Below are 16,334 nucleotides of genomic sequence, written 5' to 3' on the forward strand. Positions count from 1 at the left end.
GCATATTCCTGTACATCTCTTATTTATTGCTTGGAAAGGAAAAAAATCGAGACTCAAAAAGTATGCCAATTTTACAAGTTACACACAGGTAATATGGACTCTGTTACCACATGATTGTCACCCCAGTGGGTCTGGGGTGCACATATTCAAGAACTGCTCTCTGTTTGGTGCCCCTTTTCCTGTCCCCCAAACTGTGGCACTAACGTGGGTTAGAAACCGGCTTTGGGAAATGTTTCTGTCACAAAATATGGCACCCCAAAAAGAATCCTTTTCCATCCTTACCCATCCAGGACACAAACCTCTCTCGGTGTGGGAGAATTCAGGATACATGGGAGAGGAGGAAGCTGCCCCCCCCCAAGTTGCCCAGTCCCCCCCATTACACACTCACCGGCAAGGCTCTGATGGTTTGCAGACACAGACTTGATACTTTTGCTACACAAATGGATCCTTTTATAGCAGAGACCCAAAAGCCCTTGGTGTGTGTGGGGGGGAAGAGATATGGAACCTGGCAGCCCTTCCCAGCACTGGGCTGTGGGTGGACGGAGATGATTGCGGTACTGCGGGCTCCTGGCCAACCCCAAAGAACCATGGATGGCTCCAATTAACTGGAGACAATTCAATTAAAAGCTGCTTTCCCTCCTCAACCAGATCCCCAGGCACAGGCAACCAACCACAGGAGCTGGCAAACTTCTTACCTGGCTCTCCGGGGACACCAATCTTCCTTCTTAAGCACTTCTTTTCTTCCCGGACCTACCTCTTCCACAGTAGGGAGATGGACATTTAAACCAAGCTAGAGTTACTTGGTCCAAATGTGTGCCAGCCTATTACAGAAGTCCAGCAGGTGGCACTGTTGGGGAGTCAAATATGGGGCATCTCCACAGCAAAACAACAGAATCGAAAAACACTCCTACCAGTATAGCAAGTTTCTGTATCGCACAGAATTCTTCCCCAGGCAGCTCAAGCCTATCTGAGGAGTCTGAAGGAGATTTTTGAAAGGGATGAAAGATGTGTGGCTTGTGTTTTCTCCTACAACATGGAGAACAGCCACCTTTCAATTCTGACCTGAAGCTTTCTGTGCAACATAAAAGCTTGTCGTAGTATTCTTGAACTCGGTTCAATTAAGATTTACCCTCATTAGAACACACACACGATAATAGCAAGGAGTCCAGTAGCAGCTTTAAGACTAACCAACTTTATTGTAGCATAAGCTTTCAAGTGCCACAGCTCTCTTCGTCAGATGCATCTGACGGAGAGAGCTGCGGCTCTCAAAAGCTTATGCTACAATAAAGTTGGTTAGTCTTAAAGGTGCCACTGGACTCCTTGCTATTTTGCTACTGCAGACTAACACGGCTAACTCCTCTGGATCTACACACATGTAGTGCTGATGATTGTAAATGCACACGAACTATGTGCAGTAGATTCTTCTTCCTGATTCCTCCTGTCCATCACATGGGAGGAGGCAGGAGGCACCCATGTCCGCCATGTGGCCTCAGCTTCTTTCCCACATATGGCAGCATGTCTGTGTCACAAACAGTTTGTATCCCTCTTACCATCTCAACCTTCCAAGCCTCTCTCTCACACACACACACAAACACCCTATTCAACACAGAAAACAGTTTCTTCCACCCTTGTGTCCCATTTTCTGCAAAAAATACTTGGCCTTTCTCTTTCTCAGATCTATACACCCACAGACCTCTGGTGTCCTCCACACACTATGTTTTTAAAAAGCACTCTAGCAGAAGTGTATGCTCTCTCTGACATACACACACAAATACACACTCTTTTACTGTTCTATCTGGCATTACACTATCTCCCTTGCGTGTGTGACACACACACACACTCATGCACTTTGCCTGTCCTGTGTTTTACAAATATACACCCATAAACTCTGCCCCCCTTCTAATTTTTCACAGCAGTCCTGCAGCCAAGTTCAGCAGCAGCACCCCTCTGCCATCGCACCCTGCTTTGCACTGTCACACTCTCCCTGGTGCGTCCTCGTCACTTTGTGTTTCACTGACAACTCACGAGCATAACGTCCACACACACGCTGTTCAGGATGCAACCCCAAAGCAAGCCTACTTACTTGAAGATCTGCAGCCCCACAACAATCGATAGGAGCTGCTCCTGAGTAAACATATTCTGCTAGGATGGGGGCATCACCCACAGAATGCGGCCTCATTGGCTTGCAGCCCCTGGTTGTTGTTTTTTTTGCAAAGGCACAAGCCATTCACCACCTCCTGGGCTCTGATGTTTCCCTTCCACCCCACCTCGTGTGCTCCCACACACACACTCACACCCTCAAGACAATGCATCACAAAGCAGCTCCCCCTCCCCAACTAGAATACTGGTGGTGGAGAGGGGAGGGGAGAAGTGCCCGATGGGGCACAGATGGTGAGGGGGTGCTGCTAGAGACCGCCAGGGGACCCGCCCGAGCCTCCCTGCAGATACTCACTCTCTCTGCAGCCGCAGCTCCTCCCTGCTGATGCTGAGATGGCTGGGCTGGGCTGCCACTAGCAGGTGAAGCCTTCCTCCCCCCCACCCCGCCTCACTCCTCTTCCCCTCGCCCACCCACTCCCGCTTGCTCAGTACCCAAATCGTGCCCGCCTGGCAACCAGACGGAGCCTGGCGTGGCCCGGGGTGAGCGTGGACGCGAGGGAGGTGTTAGGACCAGGCGTTAACCCTTTCGGGGAACGGTGGGGGGGACGATGGGGAAACTGGGCTGAGATGGGGTGGGCGTAAAAATGGCCCTGCTGACCTGGGGTGTGTGTGTGTGATTAGCCGGAGAGGTGGGAGGGGGCTGAGAAACAGATGGCATAGTGGAAAATAGAATATTTTAAAATAGCTGGAAAATAGCAGTTATTGTGATGGATCTGGGGTGGAGTGCTTCACTTTTGGGGTGGGGATTATTGTTTGGAAGGAGGCGCTTTTTCAGGCTGTTTTTCGAGGGAGGTGCGCATGATAACCTCCTGGGTAGACGCAAAACAGGAGATGAGAGTCTTTTCCTCTGGGGAGGGGGAGATATTTGGTGGCCCGCTAAGAGGGCCTGTTAAGTAATCCAATGATGTCAATGCCCAAAGAATGACTAATCCAAAAGGGGGGGGGGATCCAGGGAAGAATCTGTGTGGAGCAGATGTGAAAGAGCCGCTGAAGATACACACAAATGCACAGACACACCCATGCTCTGGAGGGTGAGACAAAAGACAAAAAAATTGCTCACCTGTCATGGTTGGCTCACGCAAGACCGAAAAACGGCTCCCCCCATTGCTCTTTATCTTTCTGGAAGTTGGCTAAAACACACAGCCAAAGCAATTGGCCCCATATCTAGAAGTATCATATTATGTTGTCCTGACCTGGATAGTCCAGGTGAGCCTGATCTCATCAGATCTCAGATGCTAAGCAGGGCCAGCCTTGGTTAGTAATTGGATGGGAGACCTCCAATGAAGACCAGGGTTGCAGAGGCAGGCAATGGCAAACCACCTGATAGTCTCTTGACTATCAAGGGGTCATCATATGTCAGTTTTGACTTGAGGGCACCACACACATGTCAAGTTATATGTAACCATCATCCTGTTTTACCAGGAATGATGTTGAGAGTCAGCTTGGTGTAGTGGATAGAGCATCAGACTAGGCTCTGGGAGACCCAAGTTCAATTTCCTACTCTTCCCCTTCAAGTTTGCTAGGTGACCATAGGCCAGTCACTCTCTCCATCCAACCTACCTCACAGGGTTGTGAGGATAAAAGTTGTTTTCCTTGGAGGAAGGTATGCTATCTTTCTTGGAGGAACAATGGTATAGAAACATACTATACAAAGACGTGAGTCCTCTCTTAACCCTCCCTCTCGAAAAAAAATTAGAACAGCTTCATCCCCTGCCCCACAGCCCTCCTGCCCCAAATCTAAACCCAGAATGTAGCTAGTGTAGCAAGGGCCTAGTTTCAAAATCATATCACATTTGAACATGTCAGCAGTCTTGGACAGGATGTGGATTTATAAATATTTTAAATAAGTAAATAAATATTTGAATATCAATTTTCCTTTAAGCTGTCAGAGAATTTATAAGCGAGGTAGGGGGAGATGCACAATTTTACCAGAAGATCCACCCTCTTTCTGCAACGGAGTAGATGCTTTGCTGGCAGAATTAGAGAATATGAGGCTGCAGGGACGATGGCTGCACTAAGCAGCAAGCGTAGCCCTCTTTATGTTCAGATTAATCACCATGAAATGCAAATGTGCAGTATTTTATACACTGCATGAAAAAACCCTTTTTCTGAGATCTCAATGGGGGGGAAGTCGAGTGAGCTTTTTTTTCATGGCGAGATATGCTGGAGAACAGGATACAGCAGGGTTGGCATTTTGGTGCGTTGCTACTTGCCAGTGGGTCAGACACCAACAACAAGCCGACCACTTTGGGGGAGCTTGCAGTGAATTCCTAAGCAAAGTTACACCCTTGTACGTCGGCTGGATGTAGAGTGGCACCGTTGGTCATCTACCACACTACGAAGGGTAAGGAGAGTTTTACTATTTGATTACTGGTAACTTTCAAAAACACCAGATGTCTCCTGGGGCTCAGCAACGGGAAAAGCCATAGACCCCTCCTCACTCCACACCCCGAATGCAGACCCCTTTACGACGGAGGGCTCCATTCTCTGCCAGCTTCCAAATTCCTGCACTGAGATACTGTGCAGTTGACGGGCAGGCTACCTTCTGCAACCGCCAGACATGTGAGTTTCCCTCCATGTGTGCACACAACAAAGCACATCCATGTACAGTTGCTACATGTGATGCTCTCTACACATGGTTACATATGATTCCATACAAGGACTTCTGTTTCGCTGTGAGAGGTCCAGTTCAAGCATCTTTAAACAGATACATAAATAAAAATAAAGCATCTTTAATGGTTCTCCAGGTAGCAGAGGGTCTTTTGGGGCTATGTTGTTTACTGCCATCAGAAAAACAAAATAAGGAGGAGGGGGAGACGGCCACGTGTTCAATCTTCTTAGCTATTGGGTGGGGGGGGGGTGAGAGCAAACCATGCTATGAAGCCTGCGATTGGCTGTCAGGGAGCAACAGCAACTACGGAAAGATGGCCTCCTCCAATGGGGGACCAGTAGGCAAATGGGGTGGGGGTATGCTCCCTTCTTCTCCCTCCTCTTTCAGTCATCTCCCAAAACGGGAGATGTCGGGAACAGACCTTCTTCCAGAATGGTGGAGAGAAGGGTAGAGTGTGTTTGTACGGAGGGACAGAATGTTGTCTTTGGCTCAGAATGCTTCTGGCCCCTCTTAGGAAGTTTTAAATCCTTGCGGATAGCAGCAGCTCGTCAGCAAGGTGTCTTGTCCAGATCCTTCCACATAAGGACAACGCAGTGCAGGAGGTGAGGAAGCAGGAGTCTGCAATAACCACTGATCTGCGGTGGCCAATGAAGAAATATTATTGCAGATGTGAAAGCCCCAGTATGACGCCGGCACAACGCAGAGCTGATGTTGCAGTGAAGATCGTCTGCAGTGGGATAGTGAGAAAATCCAAAAAGACAAGGAAACATTATTCGGATTGACTTTTCACATTCTTATCCCACCCTTTCACCAAGGAATTTAGGGCAGTGTACTGGGTCCCTCTCCCTTACTTTATCATCACAACTAGGGGTGTGCAAGCCAAAAATTTTCGGCTATAGCCGAAAGTAGAAAGCCGAAAGAAGATTCTCTATCGTTAAAGCCGAAAGCCGAAACAAGAATCTCTTTCGGCTTTCGGCTTTCGGGATTCTTTCGGCATTATTTCGGCATTCTTTCGGTTTTTTTCTATGGGAAAATGCCTCCGTCTTCCAGGACGCCTGGAGGAGGCATTTTCCCACCGAATAAGCCCAAAATTGGCGGGGACCTTCCTCTAACCCTTCTCTAACAGCCACCCAAGTTTCAGACAGATTGAACTTTTGGGGGGGGACACCAAAGGGCATGGAAGCAGTATCTTACACAAAAATAACACAACTCACTTCACATTAAAGAATCACCCCAAAAATTGCTGTCAAAAGCACTTTATTTCTGTAACTGCTTTAGGTTACACAGTAGGAAGGCACCACAGAGCAGGAAAGCAGTGTACTACACAAAAATAACACAACTCACTTCACATCAGAGAATCACACAAACACAATTGCTGTCAAAAACGGTGAAGTGGGTTGTATTATTTTTTGTAGTACATTGCTATCATGCCCTGTTGTGCCCTCCTACTGTGTAACCTAAAGCTGTTCAAGAAATAAAGTGTTTTTGCCAGGAATTGTGTTTTTGTGATTCTCTGATGTTAAGTGAGTTGTGTTATTTTTGTGTAAGATAGTGCTGCCATGCCCTTTGGTGTTCCCCCCTGCTGTGTAACCTAAAGCTGTTCAAGAAATAAAGTGTTTTTGACAGGAATTGTGCTTTGTGATTCTCTGATGTTAAGTGAGTTGTGTTATTTTTGTGTAAGATAGTGCTGCCATGCCCTTTGGTGTTCCCCCCTGCTGTGTAACCTAAAGCTGTTCAAGAAATAAAGTGTTTTTGACAGGAACCGTGTTTTGTGATTCTCTGATGTTAAGTGAGTTTTGTTTTAATTTTTCTGTGTGGGGGACTGCTGGTGTAATGTGTCATAATGCTTTGCCTACTTGTACTTTGGAAGGGAGAAAATAATTTTTTAAAAACTTTATTTTGTGTTGTTCTTGTTTTATTCTTTGTTGTGCAGTTGGTTCCCATCATAGGGAACAATGGGGCTGGCTGGCCAGCCATCTCTGTAGGTGGTGGGGGAATTTGAGGGAGGGTGTCTGTGGTTCAGGTGCTCTTTCACAGGGACCAGCTGGCACTCAGAAGTGTGCCCACCATTGTGGCACCCCTGGGCTGTGCAGAATTGCCCAGGGAAAGAGAGTTTAGAAGTTCCCAGCATAGGGAACAAAGGGAGAGGGCTGGCCTTTGCCAGCCTGTTCCTGGGGTTATGGGTGTGGGGCAGGTGGGGGTGGATTTGGGTCTGTGAGGGGCTAATGTGGGGATTTGGGTCTGTGTGTGGCAGCTGGGGGGGAATTGGGTTTGTGTGGGGCTGTAAGGGGTGGACTTTAGGGGCTGAGAGGACCTACTTGGGGAGGCCATGAAATGCCCCCCCCAAGTGGGAGCAGTCTGAGCCTTGGTGGGGGTGGGAGGAAGGGTGGGAGAAGGGCCCCTGAGGGCTGGGGGGCATTTTGCATGCAAAATGCCACCCCTGGCAAGACAAGCCTTCCCCAGCTGTCAGTGGTAGAGAAAAGAGCACCTACTTGGGGAGGCCATGAAATGGCCCCCCCAAGTGGGAGCAGTCTGAGCCTGGGTGGGGGGTGGGGGGAAGGGTGGGAGAAGGGCCCCTGAGGGTAAGGGGGCATTTTGCATGCAAAATGCCACCCCTGGCAACACAAGCCTCCCCCAGCTGTCAGTGGTAGAGATTAGAGCACCTACTTGGGGAGGCCATGAAATGGCCCCCCCAAGTGGGAGCAGGCTGAGCCTTGGTGGGGGGTGGGAGGAGGGGTGGGAGAAGGGCCCCTGAGGGTGAGGGGGCATTTTGCATGCAACATGCCACCCCTGGCAAAGGAAGCCTGCCTCTTCATTTTTTCCCCATAGGAAATAATGAAGAAGATGAGTAGCAGCATGCTAACAATATGCTGCTCCTTCGCTTTCTTCTGGGAGGATGGGGGGACCTGCTTTGGGGGGCCATAACATGGCCCCCCAAAGTCCAATCTGTCTGAAACTTGGGTGGTTGTTAGAGAAGGGTTAGAGGAAGGTCCCCACCAATTTTGGGCTTATTCGGTGGGAAAATGCCTCCCCCAGACGTCCGGGAAGACGGAGGCATTTTCCCATTGAAAAGCCGAAAGAAAGCCGAAAGAATCCCGAAACGTTTTGGCTTTTTTCTTTCGGCTACCCGAAACGTTTCGGCATTCCCCGAAACGTTTCGGCATTCCCCGAAAGAAGCCGAAACACTTTTGTTTCGGCATTCTTTCGGCATTCTGAATGCCGAAACGCACATCCCTAATCACAACATCCCCAAGAGGTAGGCTAAGTTCAAAGAATGACTGGCCCAGGGTCACCCAAGAGAGCTTCATGACAGGACACGGATTTGAACCCAGATTTCCTGACCCTTAAGCATGACATGATGCTTGTTCTCCTACTTCTAAGAGGAAGGAGCTGGGTGGCTAGCATGGCACAAGAGACGTTGTCAACTATTTCAAACTTTTCCAAAAAAAATGCAGAACCTTTTGATCCCTGGCTTGGCTCCAAATGCAGCTGCCTCTGGGGTGGCACAGCTGTTGGAATCTGGGCTTCCTCACCTAATCGGCTGTTCTCAGATCCCTGTTCCTTCCTCCGCCTCTGGGAAATCCTCTTCCGGCTCTGCTCTCGGTGCCAGCTGGGCAACAGGGGCACTTCCCAAAATGCCTCGGCGGAGCACGTAAGGGCACAAAGGGCCAGAAGGAATGTCGGCAAATCCTGGAAAGGAGATCAGACTTGATCAGGAGGAATCCTTTCTGATCCCTTAAAGGCTGGTCTACACATGTGGGAATGAGAAGGCAGAATCCTGAGGTGGTACAATAGAACGTACCGTTCCAGATTGTAAGCAGAAACTCATTTTGGGGCTCAGCTGTAGGGAGCTGGTTCAACAACTGGCGACACTCCTGAGTGCCCTTCCCCTCTCCACATACCCTTCATGACTACTTCAGGAAGCCCGTAGGGTTCATACTGGGTGTCATCAAAAGCCACTGAAATGTGCTCCCGGCGCTGAACGCCACAGTACGGTCCCTCGGTCTGGGTCTGAGCATCCCACTGGCTCCCCTGCAGCCAGAGCTCCCTCTTCTGGGCAGCCTGAAGAACTACAAGATGTAGAATCCATAAATTAGAACAGAACGTGAAACTTGTCTACCCTAAATCCAGAGGTTTTAAAGGTTGCCCTCCCTTGTGGAAGGGGCCAAAAAAAAAATTAATGAAGGAAAGGCCATAGCACAGAGGTAGAGCCCCTGCTTTGCATGCCCAAAGATCCTGGGTTCAATATTTGGCTCGTTCAACTAAACAAAATAGAAGTCCAGTGGCACCTTAAAAGACTGTGAAACTCTCAGAGCCAAACTACAAGTGACGCCTGACACAGGTTGGACACTTGTCAGCTTCCCTCAAGTTTTGATGGGAAATGTAGGCATCCTGGTCTTGCAGCTGTAATGGAGAGCCAAGCTGTAAAACCAGGACGCCTACATTTCCCATCAAAACTTGAGGTAAGCTGACAAGTGTCCAACCTGTGTAAGGCGTCACTTGTAGCTTGGCTCTGATTCCAGCAGGATTTTCCATGAGTCAGAGCGCACGTCCTCAGAAGAAAAACATGGCTGCCCCTTTGGAATCTTTCCGCTGAAACACCTCAGGTAGGAGGTGTTGGGAAAGCTCCGTCCCTGACTGAGATCCTGGAGAGCTACAACCAGCTGGGCATGACTGCTACCGAAACAACAGAAAAGAGCTTCCTTTTCATCTGTACCTGACTCCAGTGTCAGATACAGACTTTCACATCACCAGAGACCTGGCCATTTCTAAACGGGAGATGTTAGGAATTGAACGTGGGAGTTTGTGCATGTCAAGCCGATGCTCTACCGCTGATAATAGGTGACCAGATTTTGTGACTTTGTTTTGACATTAAAAATTGACACTGAGGATGCTGCAGCACTGGGGGGAAGGGGTTTAACTCTTTCTGTTCTGCTGTACTTTCCACCAGAGTTACTCGTTTTCTTGAGAACTAAAATGCAGGTAAGAGAGATACATACCACCAGGTATCCAGCTCTCCTTCCACCACTGCGGCTAACAGCAGTTGTGGGAGGTGTTTCCTAACAAGAAAAGGGTATGGAGGAGGGGAAGATTAAATGCTGCCTCCCCTGGCACCGTGGCCTAATCACACACACTCTCTCAAATACACAGTCATTTATGATAACTATCACTTTGGGCCAAAATAACATAGAAAGTTATGACTGGATTTCCCAGCATCCTTTTGTCAGAAGATCCAATTGCGATCTCCCACTTAACTCTGGCCCTCGGTGACAACTGGCGTAAAAAAATCAACAGGCCTTGGTACTCAAACATATGCATGGCAAAGTCCCAAGTCCCAAAAGAAGGCAACGGACTTGTGAAGAAGAGAGCTACACAAATAGAACAGCAGCAAATATCCTTAATACTGGTGGTGGGGCAAGTTTTTCGTGCTTTAACTTTTTTTTTTTTGCTGTGCACCTTGCCATCCTCCCCACATTCTTCGAAATTTCTCACCTCACTGCCCCAAAGATTCAAAATGATACCTTCCAAAGATACCTACCATAGCTAAAGGGCAGCAATTTCAGCCTCTGTTTATGGCTAGTGGCATGTTGGCTTTAATATCTTTTTTTTATTGTATTCTTTTACACTTAGGTTTTATACTTGATTCTTTTATGTTTTGCAATAAAAAAACATTATTTGTGAAATATCATTTGCAATAAAGACAAATAAGCAACACAGTTGTCTGTATCTCAGAAATGATTATCCTGACGAATTATAAATAAAACCTTTATGGTTGGCTTTTATAAGTAATTGACTTTTTTTTTGGCTCACTGCTTTTTTTGGCTCACCGTTATTTGAGGCAAAAATAACCAGGCGGCAACTGGTGGGGGAAGGGCTGCTTTCAGCACTCTGAACTAGGGTTGCCAGCCTCCAGGTAGTGGCTGGAGATCTCCTGGTATTACAACTTGTCTCCAGGCCACAGAGATCAGTTCACCTGGAGAAAATGGCTACTTTTGGGGGTTGACTCTATTGAATTATGCCATGCCAAGGTCCTTTCCCTTCCCAAACCCCACTTTCTCCAGGTTTCACCCCCCCCCCCCAGATCTCCAGGAATTTCCCAACTTGGAGCTGGCAACCCTACTCTGAACCAGTAAAGACAACCCCAGGATGAAGTGAGGGGAGTCACACCATGCCTGGCTACCTTGTCACGCCTCTTCAGAAAAAAATGGCCTCATGCATTGGCCTAGTTCTAGAGCAGCGTTACCTAATATGGTGGATGTGGTCACCATGGCACCCACCCCAACGCAAAAAGCCAGTCCTGCATTTCCTCCACCTCATTGGCACAGGAGATGCTTCAGAAGACCACAGGAAGTATCCCCTTTAGAGCTGCAGGGGGCATCTCTTTGAATTTAGCTTCCCCCATCATTGGCTTGGAACCGCCCAGCATTCTGTGATAGTCCCCCCATCGTGGCCATTTTGTGATCAATCCTGACTCAATGGCAGCCATTTTGTGGTGATACCTATTACCCAATAATGAATACTGTGAAAGTGCCCACAGACTCAAGTTTGGGGACCCCTGTTCTAGATAGGTTTGTCTGTTCCAGCAGCACTATAAAAAACTGATAAAATTATTGTGGCAAAAGCGTCAGTCAGCCCCCATCCCCTCAACAAGCTAAGCTTGGGATTGGGGGACCTGTGTGTATAAAAAGCCACATAGTATAAGGCCACAGCAAAGAGAGAAATTGAGCAAAATTCCTTCCAGTGGAAAAGTGGTCAGGATCGAAACTATTTATATCCTGTTCTCTCAGAGAGAAACTACACAAAACGCCCAGGCACGTGTCGGGCCCTGCAAGGTTCCCTGGGTAGTGTAGTCTTACATAGAACAGCTGCTCGAGTCTCTGCCAGGGAGAAGAGTGGTGGTGGTAGTGGTGGGGGGATTCTCTCTCTCTAAGAGCCACCGTGGATTTCCTGCCTCTTGTTACATCCCCCACCCCCAAGCTCCCGGAGCAAAAACCTGAACCATGACTTTTCGCAGGAGAGAGAATCCTATTACTCTTCCCCTGGTGGAGAATCGCATCGAGCGGCTGTTCTCTGTAAGACTTCACTACCCAGGGCAACTTGCGGGACCCGACACGTGAAGAACATGTGTCTGGCATCTCATGTAGTTTAGCTCTCAAGAAAAATGACCAAGGCGGCACACGTGTGTTCATGTGCACACACAACAAAAGGACGAAGAAAATTATTACAAAATGAGGCCCAAAGGTCCAGGAATCCAAAGACAGATGCTTTCTGTGGAGAACAAAATCCAGTTAAAAGAGTAAAAGAGGCAATCCAAACAGGGCTTACACCACTCCCAACAGGTGATAACCTAGCAAGGGAATAAGAACATAACCTCTAAAGAGGGTTTTCGGTAGCAAACCAGCTGTTCCCAGTCTCTGCTGAGACCAAGATCAATAGCGCTTAGGAACTCCCAACTCAGCAGCTTCGTTTTGCCCTCACAAACCCATGCTCAGGTTAGTGCCATTTCAAACTGCAGCAACCAGCTCACACAGAGCCAAGCTACAAGTGACTTTTTTCACGTGAAGAACACTTGATCGTTTTCGCAAGTTTTTCTGGGAACTGAAGTCCTAGTGTCCTTCCACTCTCTGTTAGAATCGCTGCCTGAAGAGCCAAAGAAAGCTGGCGCCGGCGGCAGCTTTTGCAAATCGTTCCTCCAGTCACAAGCCTGCTCTCAACGATCTTTGGGGGCGGGCAGCTGCAACTTTCTCCCTGGGCGTCCTGCTCGGCTTCACCGACATGTCGGCTTTCTCCAGAGCAGCTCCCCGGGAGCAAGACGCCCAGGGAGAAAGTTGCAGCTGCCCGCCCCCAAAGATCGTTGAGAGCAGGCTTGTGACTGGAGGAACGATCTGCAAAAGCTGCTGCTGCCGCCGGCTTTCTCTGGCTCTTCAGGCAGCAATTCTAACAGTGAGGGGAAGGACACTCGGACTTCAGTTCCCAGAAAAACTTACGAAAATGATCAAGAGTTCTTCACGTGAAAAAAGTCACGTGTAGCTTGGCTCTCAGTTCAATGCTCCTCAAAAGAGCCCCACATAGAAAACAGCAGATCAGGAACACATGAAGCTGCCTTATATCAAGCTTGACTATTGGCCTACTGGGGTCAGTATTGTCTACTCTGACTGGCAGCAGCTCTCCGGGGTCTCAGAGGTCTTTCATATCATCTCCTACCCGATCCTTTTAACTGGAGGTGCCAGGGATTTAACTTGGGACCTCAGAGGCTCTTCCACTGAACTACAGGCCCTCGTATCCTAGGAAGGCTGGTTGTAGCCTAACCTTCTCCTTGACATGCTCTTTATCTGAAAAGAAGTTTTTGTATACAAGCACTTTTAAATTATGCAAGTCTGCAGTGTGACAACCCAGACGCAGACAGACCACCTTAAGGAGAACTAGGCTCATGAGAAAACGCTATTCCCTCTCCCAGTTCCATTTGGATCCCCTTCCTTTCCACATGGTGTGCCCCATACTTACCATCCACAGCCTGACCACTGTCTCCTGAACACACCAAGTCAGGGGGACCAGTGACATTGCCATCTCCTTTTTGCCAATGCCAGGCCTCCTGGTTTTGCTGGAGGACCCATGAGTCAGACTTGTCCAGCTGCAGAAAGAGGGCATTGAGGTGAGACTGACATTTATCTGGGGAAACAAACTGGTTCAGTTCCGAGATCGTCATGCCAAACCGTGGTTTGTGCTAAATGTAGTTTAGATTCCAAACTGAGGTTTGAATTTCCAGATGTGTAACATGCAATCCACGGTTTGGAATTTTGCCCATTTGCAAGATTTGAGTCCGGTAGCACCCTAATGACCAACTAGATTTTCAGTGTATGAGCTTTCAAGTCAAAGCTCATTTTGTCAGATGTCTGTTTACATCTCCCGACTTCCCAAGTTCACTCCTGCAATGACTGTATCTGTGGTTTGTCAATTCAGACATACATCAAATCAGGCCTGGCATTAATCCGGGATTTTCATATCCATATGAAATTTGGATATGAAACCAATTGCAACCAATTGCAAACCACAATCTATGCATTCAGATGGTGTTCCTTACCATAATGAAGAGCCATGGTTTGGCAGGGTGTCGGAATTGAGCCACTGATTTCTTAAAAGGGATGCGGGCAGAGCTGAAGCCTGCCAAAGCTGTGTGTTATTCAATGATGAGAAGGGGAAAGAACTCTGTATATGCTCCAGTGCACCCTTCATTATCGTGGCATTCAGGGGCGGCCGGCTTTACCACGCTCGCGGCCGGCTGGATTCTGTATGCACAGAAAAATACCAGCCCTAGGACCACCCCCCTCAAAAAAAACCCCTTACTTGTTCCTTCATCCCACGCTTTTCTCCTTGCAGATGTCCTGCTAGGCCAGTACCAGCCTGACCTTTCTGTGGCTGGACCTGTGATTTTTCCACAGGAACCTCTCTTGTCTCACTGCCTCTGTGTGGGTCTGAGACACTGGCTGTGTGTGGTTCCCTCAGCAGCACCCGCAGCCGCTGGCTCTCAGCACTAGCCATATCCAATGCCTTCTTGGTCTCTTCCAACTCCTGGCTTAACCTTTGCATCAGCTGGTCTTTCTCCTCAGCGTCGGTCAGCAGCTCCTCCACGTGGCAGCTCTGGGTCTCCATAGCTTGCGCCAACCGCTCCGTCTGCTTCCCTAGGGTGGCCTGAAGACTCTGTAGTTTCTGCTGGGCCAAGATAGCTTGAGCCTCTGCTTTCGCTTTCCCTGCGGCTAAGGCCCGGATCTCCACACGTAGGGCCTCCATGTCTCCCTCCAGCTCTATTTTCCCCTCACAGTTGGCTTTGCTGTTGGCCAAAGAGTGGACTGTGGTGTGGTCCTTCTCTTCCACTAAGGCAGGCATATCCCCTGGGGCCTGCTCCAAGGCTACAGCCACCATTTCAACTTCTGCTTCAGCCTCTCCCACCTCAGGAAGTTTCAAACCTCCCTTATCTCCTGACCAGGCCTTCACTTTGGCCCCTCCTCCATCCCCCTCAACTGTTTCTGAAACGGAGGCTTCCCCTTGACCTAGGCCTAGCTCTCTGGCCCTATCATGGCAGTTGCCCTGGATCTCCGGTGTCTCCTGTTTCGGTGACGCCCTCCAAGACAGCACCTGCTTTGCTTGGGCCCAAGCCCCAGATTCCTGTTTCTGCCAGCAAGTCTCAAGCAGGCTTTTGCATTGACTCTCAGAAGTATCCAGGTTCCGCCGGAGCATCAAAACTTCCGCTCGAAGGGCCTGCAGTTCTTCTTGGGCCTGGTCAGTGCTCTGGAGCCGGGGACTTGGTCCTAGGAAGCCAGACGGAAGACAGAGAAGGCATAATGATAGGGTCTGTCTATTTCTATTTTATTTATTTAGAGTCCACGTTTCTCACTGAGACTGGATGTATTACAGCACGACCCAGTTTTTAAAAAGGACGTTTCTAATCCTGGTGGATGCGGAGAAGACAACTACTCCCTCTCCCCCTACCCCACCCATAGCAACAGCCGGGCAGCACGGTATAGTGTCAGATTAGGAACTGGGAGTAAAAAATGGTAAAGGTAGTCCCCTGTGCAAGCACCGAGTCATTACTGACCATGGGGGGATGTTGCATCACGACATTTTCTTGGCAGACATTTGTTACGGAGTGGTTTTCCATTGCCTTTCCCAGTCATCTACACTTTACTCCCAGGAAACTGGGTACTCATTTTACTGACCTCAGAAGGATGGAAGGCTGAGTCAACCTTGAGCTGGCTACCTGAACCCGGCTTCCGCCAGGATCGAACTCAGGTCGTAAGCAGAGCTTGGACTGCAGTACTGCAGCTTACCACTCTGCGCCACGGGGGAACTGGGAGACCCCGGTTCAAATCCTCACTTTTCCATGGAAGCTTGCTGGGTGACCTCACACTCTCTCAGCCTAACTTACTTTATAGGGTTGTTGTGAGGATAAATGGAGAAGAGGAGAACAGCGAAGCCGCTCTGGGTCCTGACTGAAGAGTGTGTATAAATGAGGTATGGTATAAATGAATTAATAAATACATAACTTCCCACTTTCTCAGAACTAATCGTTTTAAATTAAACTTGGATGGTATAATTTTTATTTCCACCTCCCTTCCTTCATTTATTCCTCTCTCTCTTTTTTTTAGCAGGCGTTTGGGACTTTTTAGTTTAGGAAAAAAGTAAGCAGGAATGACGCTTCTTACATCTTGGACAGGGCACACCAAAGGAAACAATTCTTCACACAACTAGCTTATAGAACTTTTTGCAGCAGGATGTGGCAATGGCCACCAATCTGGATGACTTTAAGAGATAATCAGGCAAATTCATAGAGGAGGAATGTCTATCAATGGCTTTTGGCCACAGAGACCAAAGGGAAGCTTTGTGTTCAGAGGCGTTGCACCTAAATATATCAGCTGCTGCAGAAAAAAAAGGAAACAGCAGTCAAGTTTGCTGTCTTTGTGCTTTGCTTATGCAGTTCCCAGAGGCATCTGTCCGGTCACTGTTGGAAAGCGGATGATGAAACTTTTGATCTAATCTAAGCTTTCCCCTCCTCCCAAACTCTGCAAAT

General features: G+C 48.5%; 1 protein-coding gene across 1 annotated transcript in view; it reads right to left on the reverse strand.

The window, feature by feature from the left end:
* Positions 1 to 5,030: 5,030 nt before the first annotated feature.
* LOC129325438 (centromere protein F-like) overlaps positions 5,031 to 16,334 on the reverse strand; it is a 29,649-nt gene continuing 18,345 nt past the window's right edge. The window contains exons 8-12 of the mRNA XM_054973076.1: positions 14,114 to 15,075; positions 13,274 to 13,400; positions 8,671 to 8,838; positions 8,302 to 8,458; positions 5,031 to 5,495 (exon numbers count right to left, since the gene is read on the reverse strand). Of these exons, the coding sequence (XP_054829051.1) occupies positions 8,316 to 8,458; positions 8,671 to 8,838; positions 13,274 to 13,400; positions 14,114 to 15,075 (1,400 nt within the window). The 3' untranslated portion in view covers positions 5,031 to 5,495; positions 8,302 to 8,315. The remainder of the gene's footprint in view (positions 5,496 to 8,301; positions 8,459 to 8,670; positions 8,839 to 13,273; positions 13,401 to 14,113; positions 15,076 to 16,334) is intronic.

This window comes from Eublepharis macularius, chromosome 1 (genome assembly GCF_028583425.1).
Source record: "Eublepharis macularius isolate TG4126 chromosome 1, MPM_Emac_v1.0, whole genome shotgun sequence".
In the NCBI taxonomy this organism is placed as follows: Eukaryota; Metazoa; Chordata; class Lepidosauria; order Squamata; family Eublepharidae; genus Eublepharis; species Eublepharis macularius.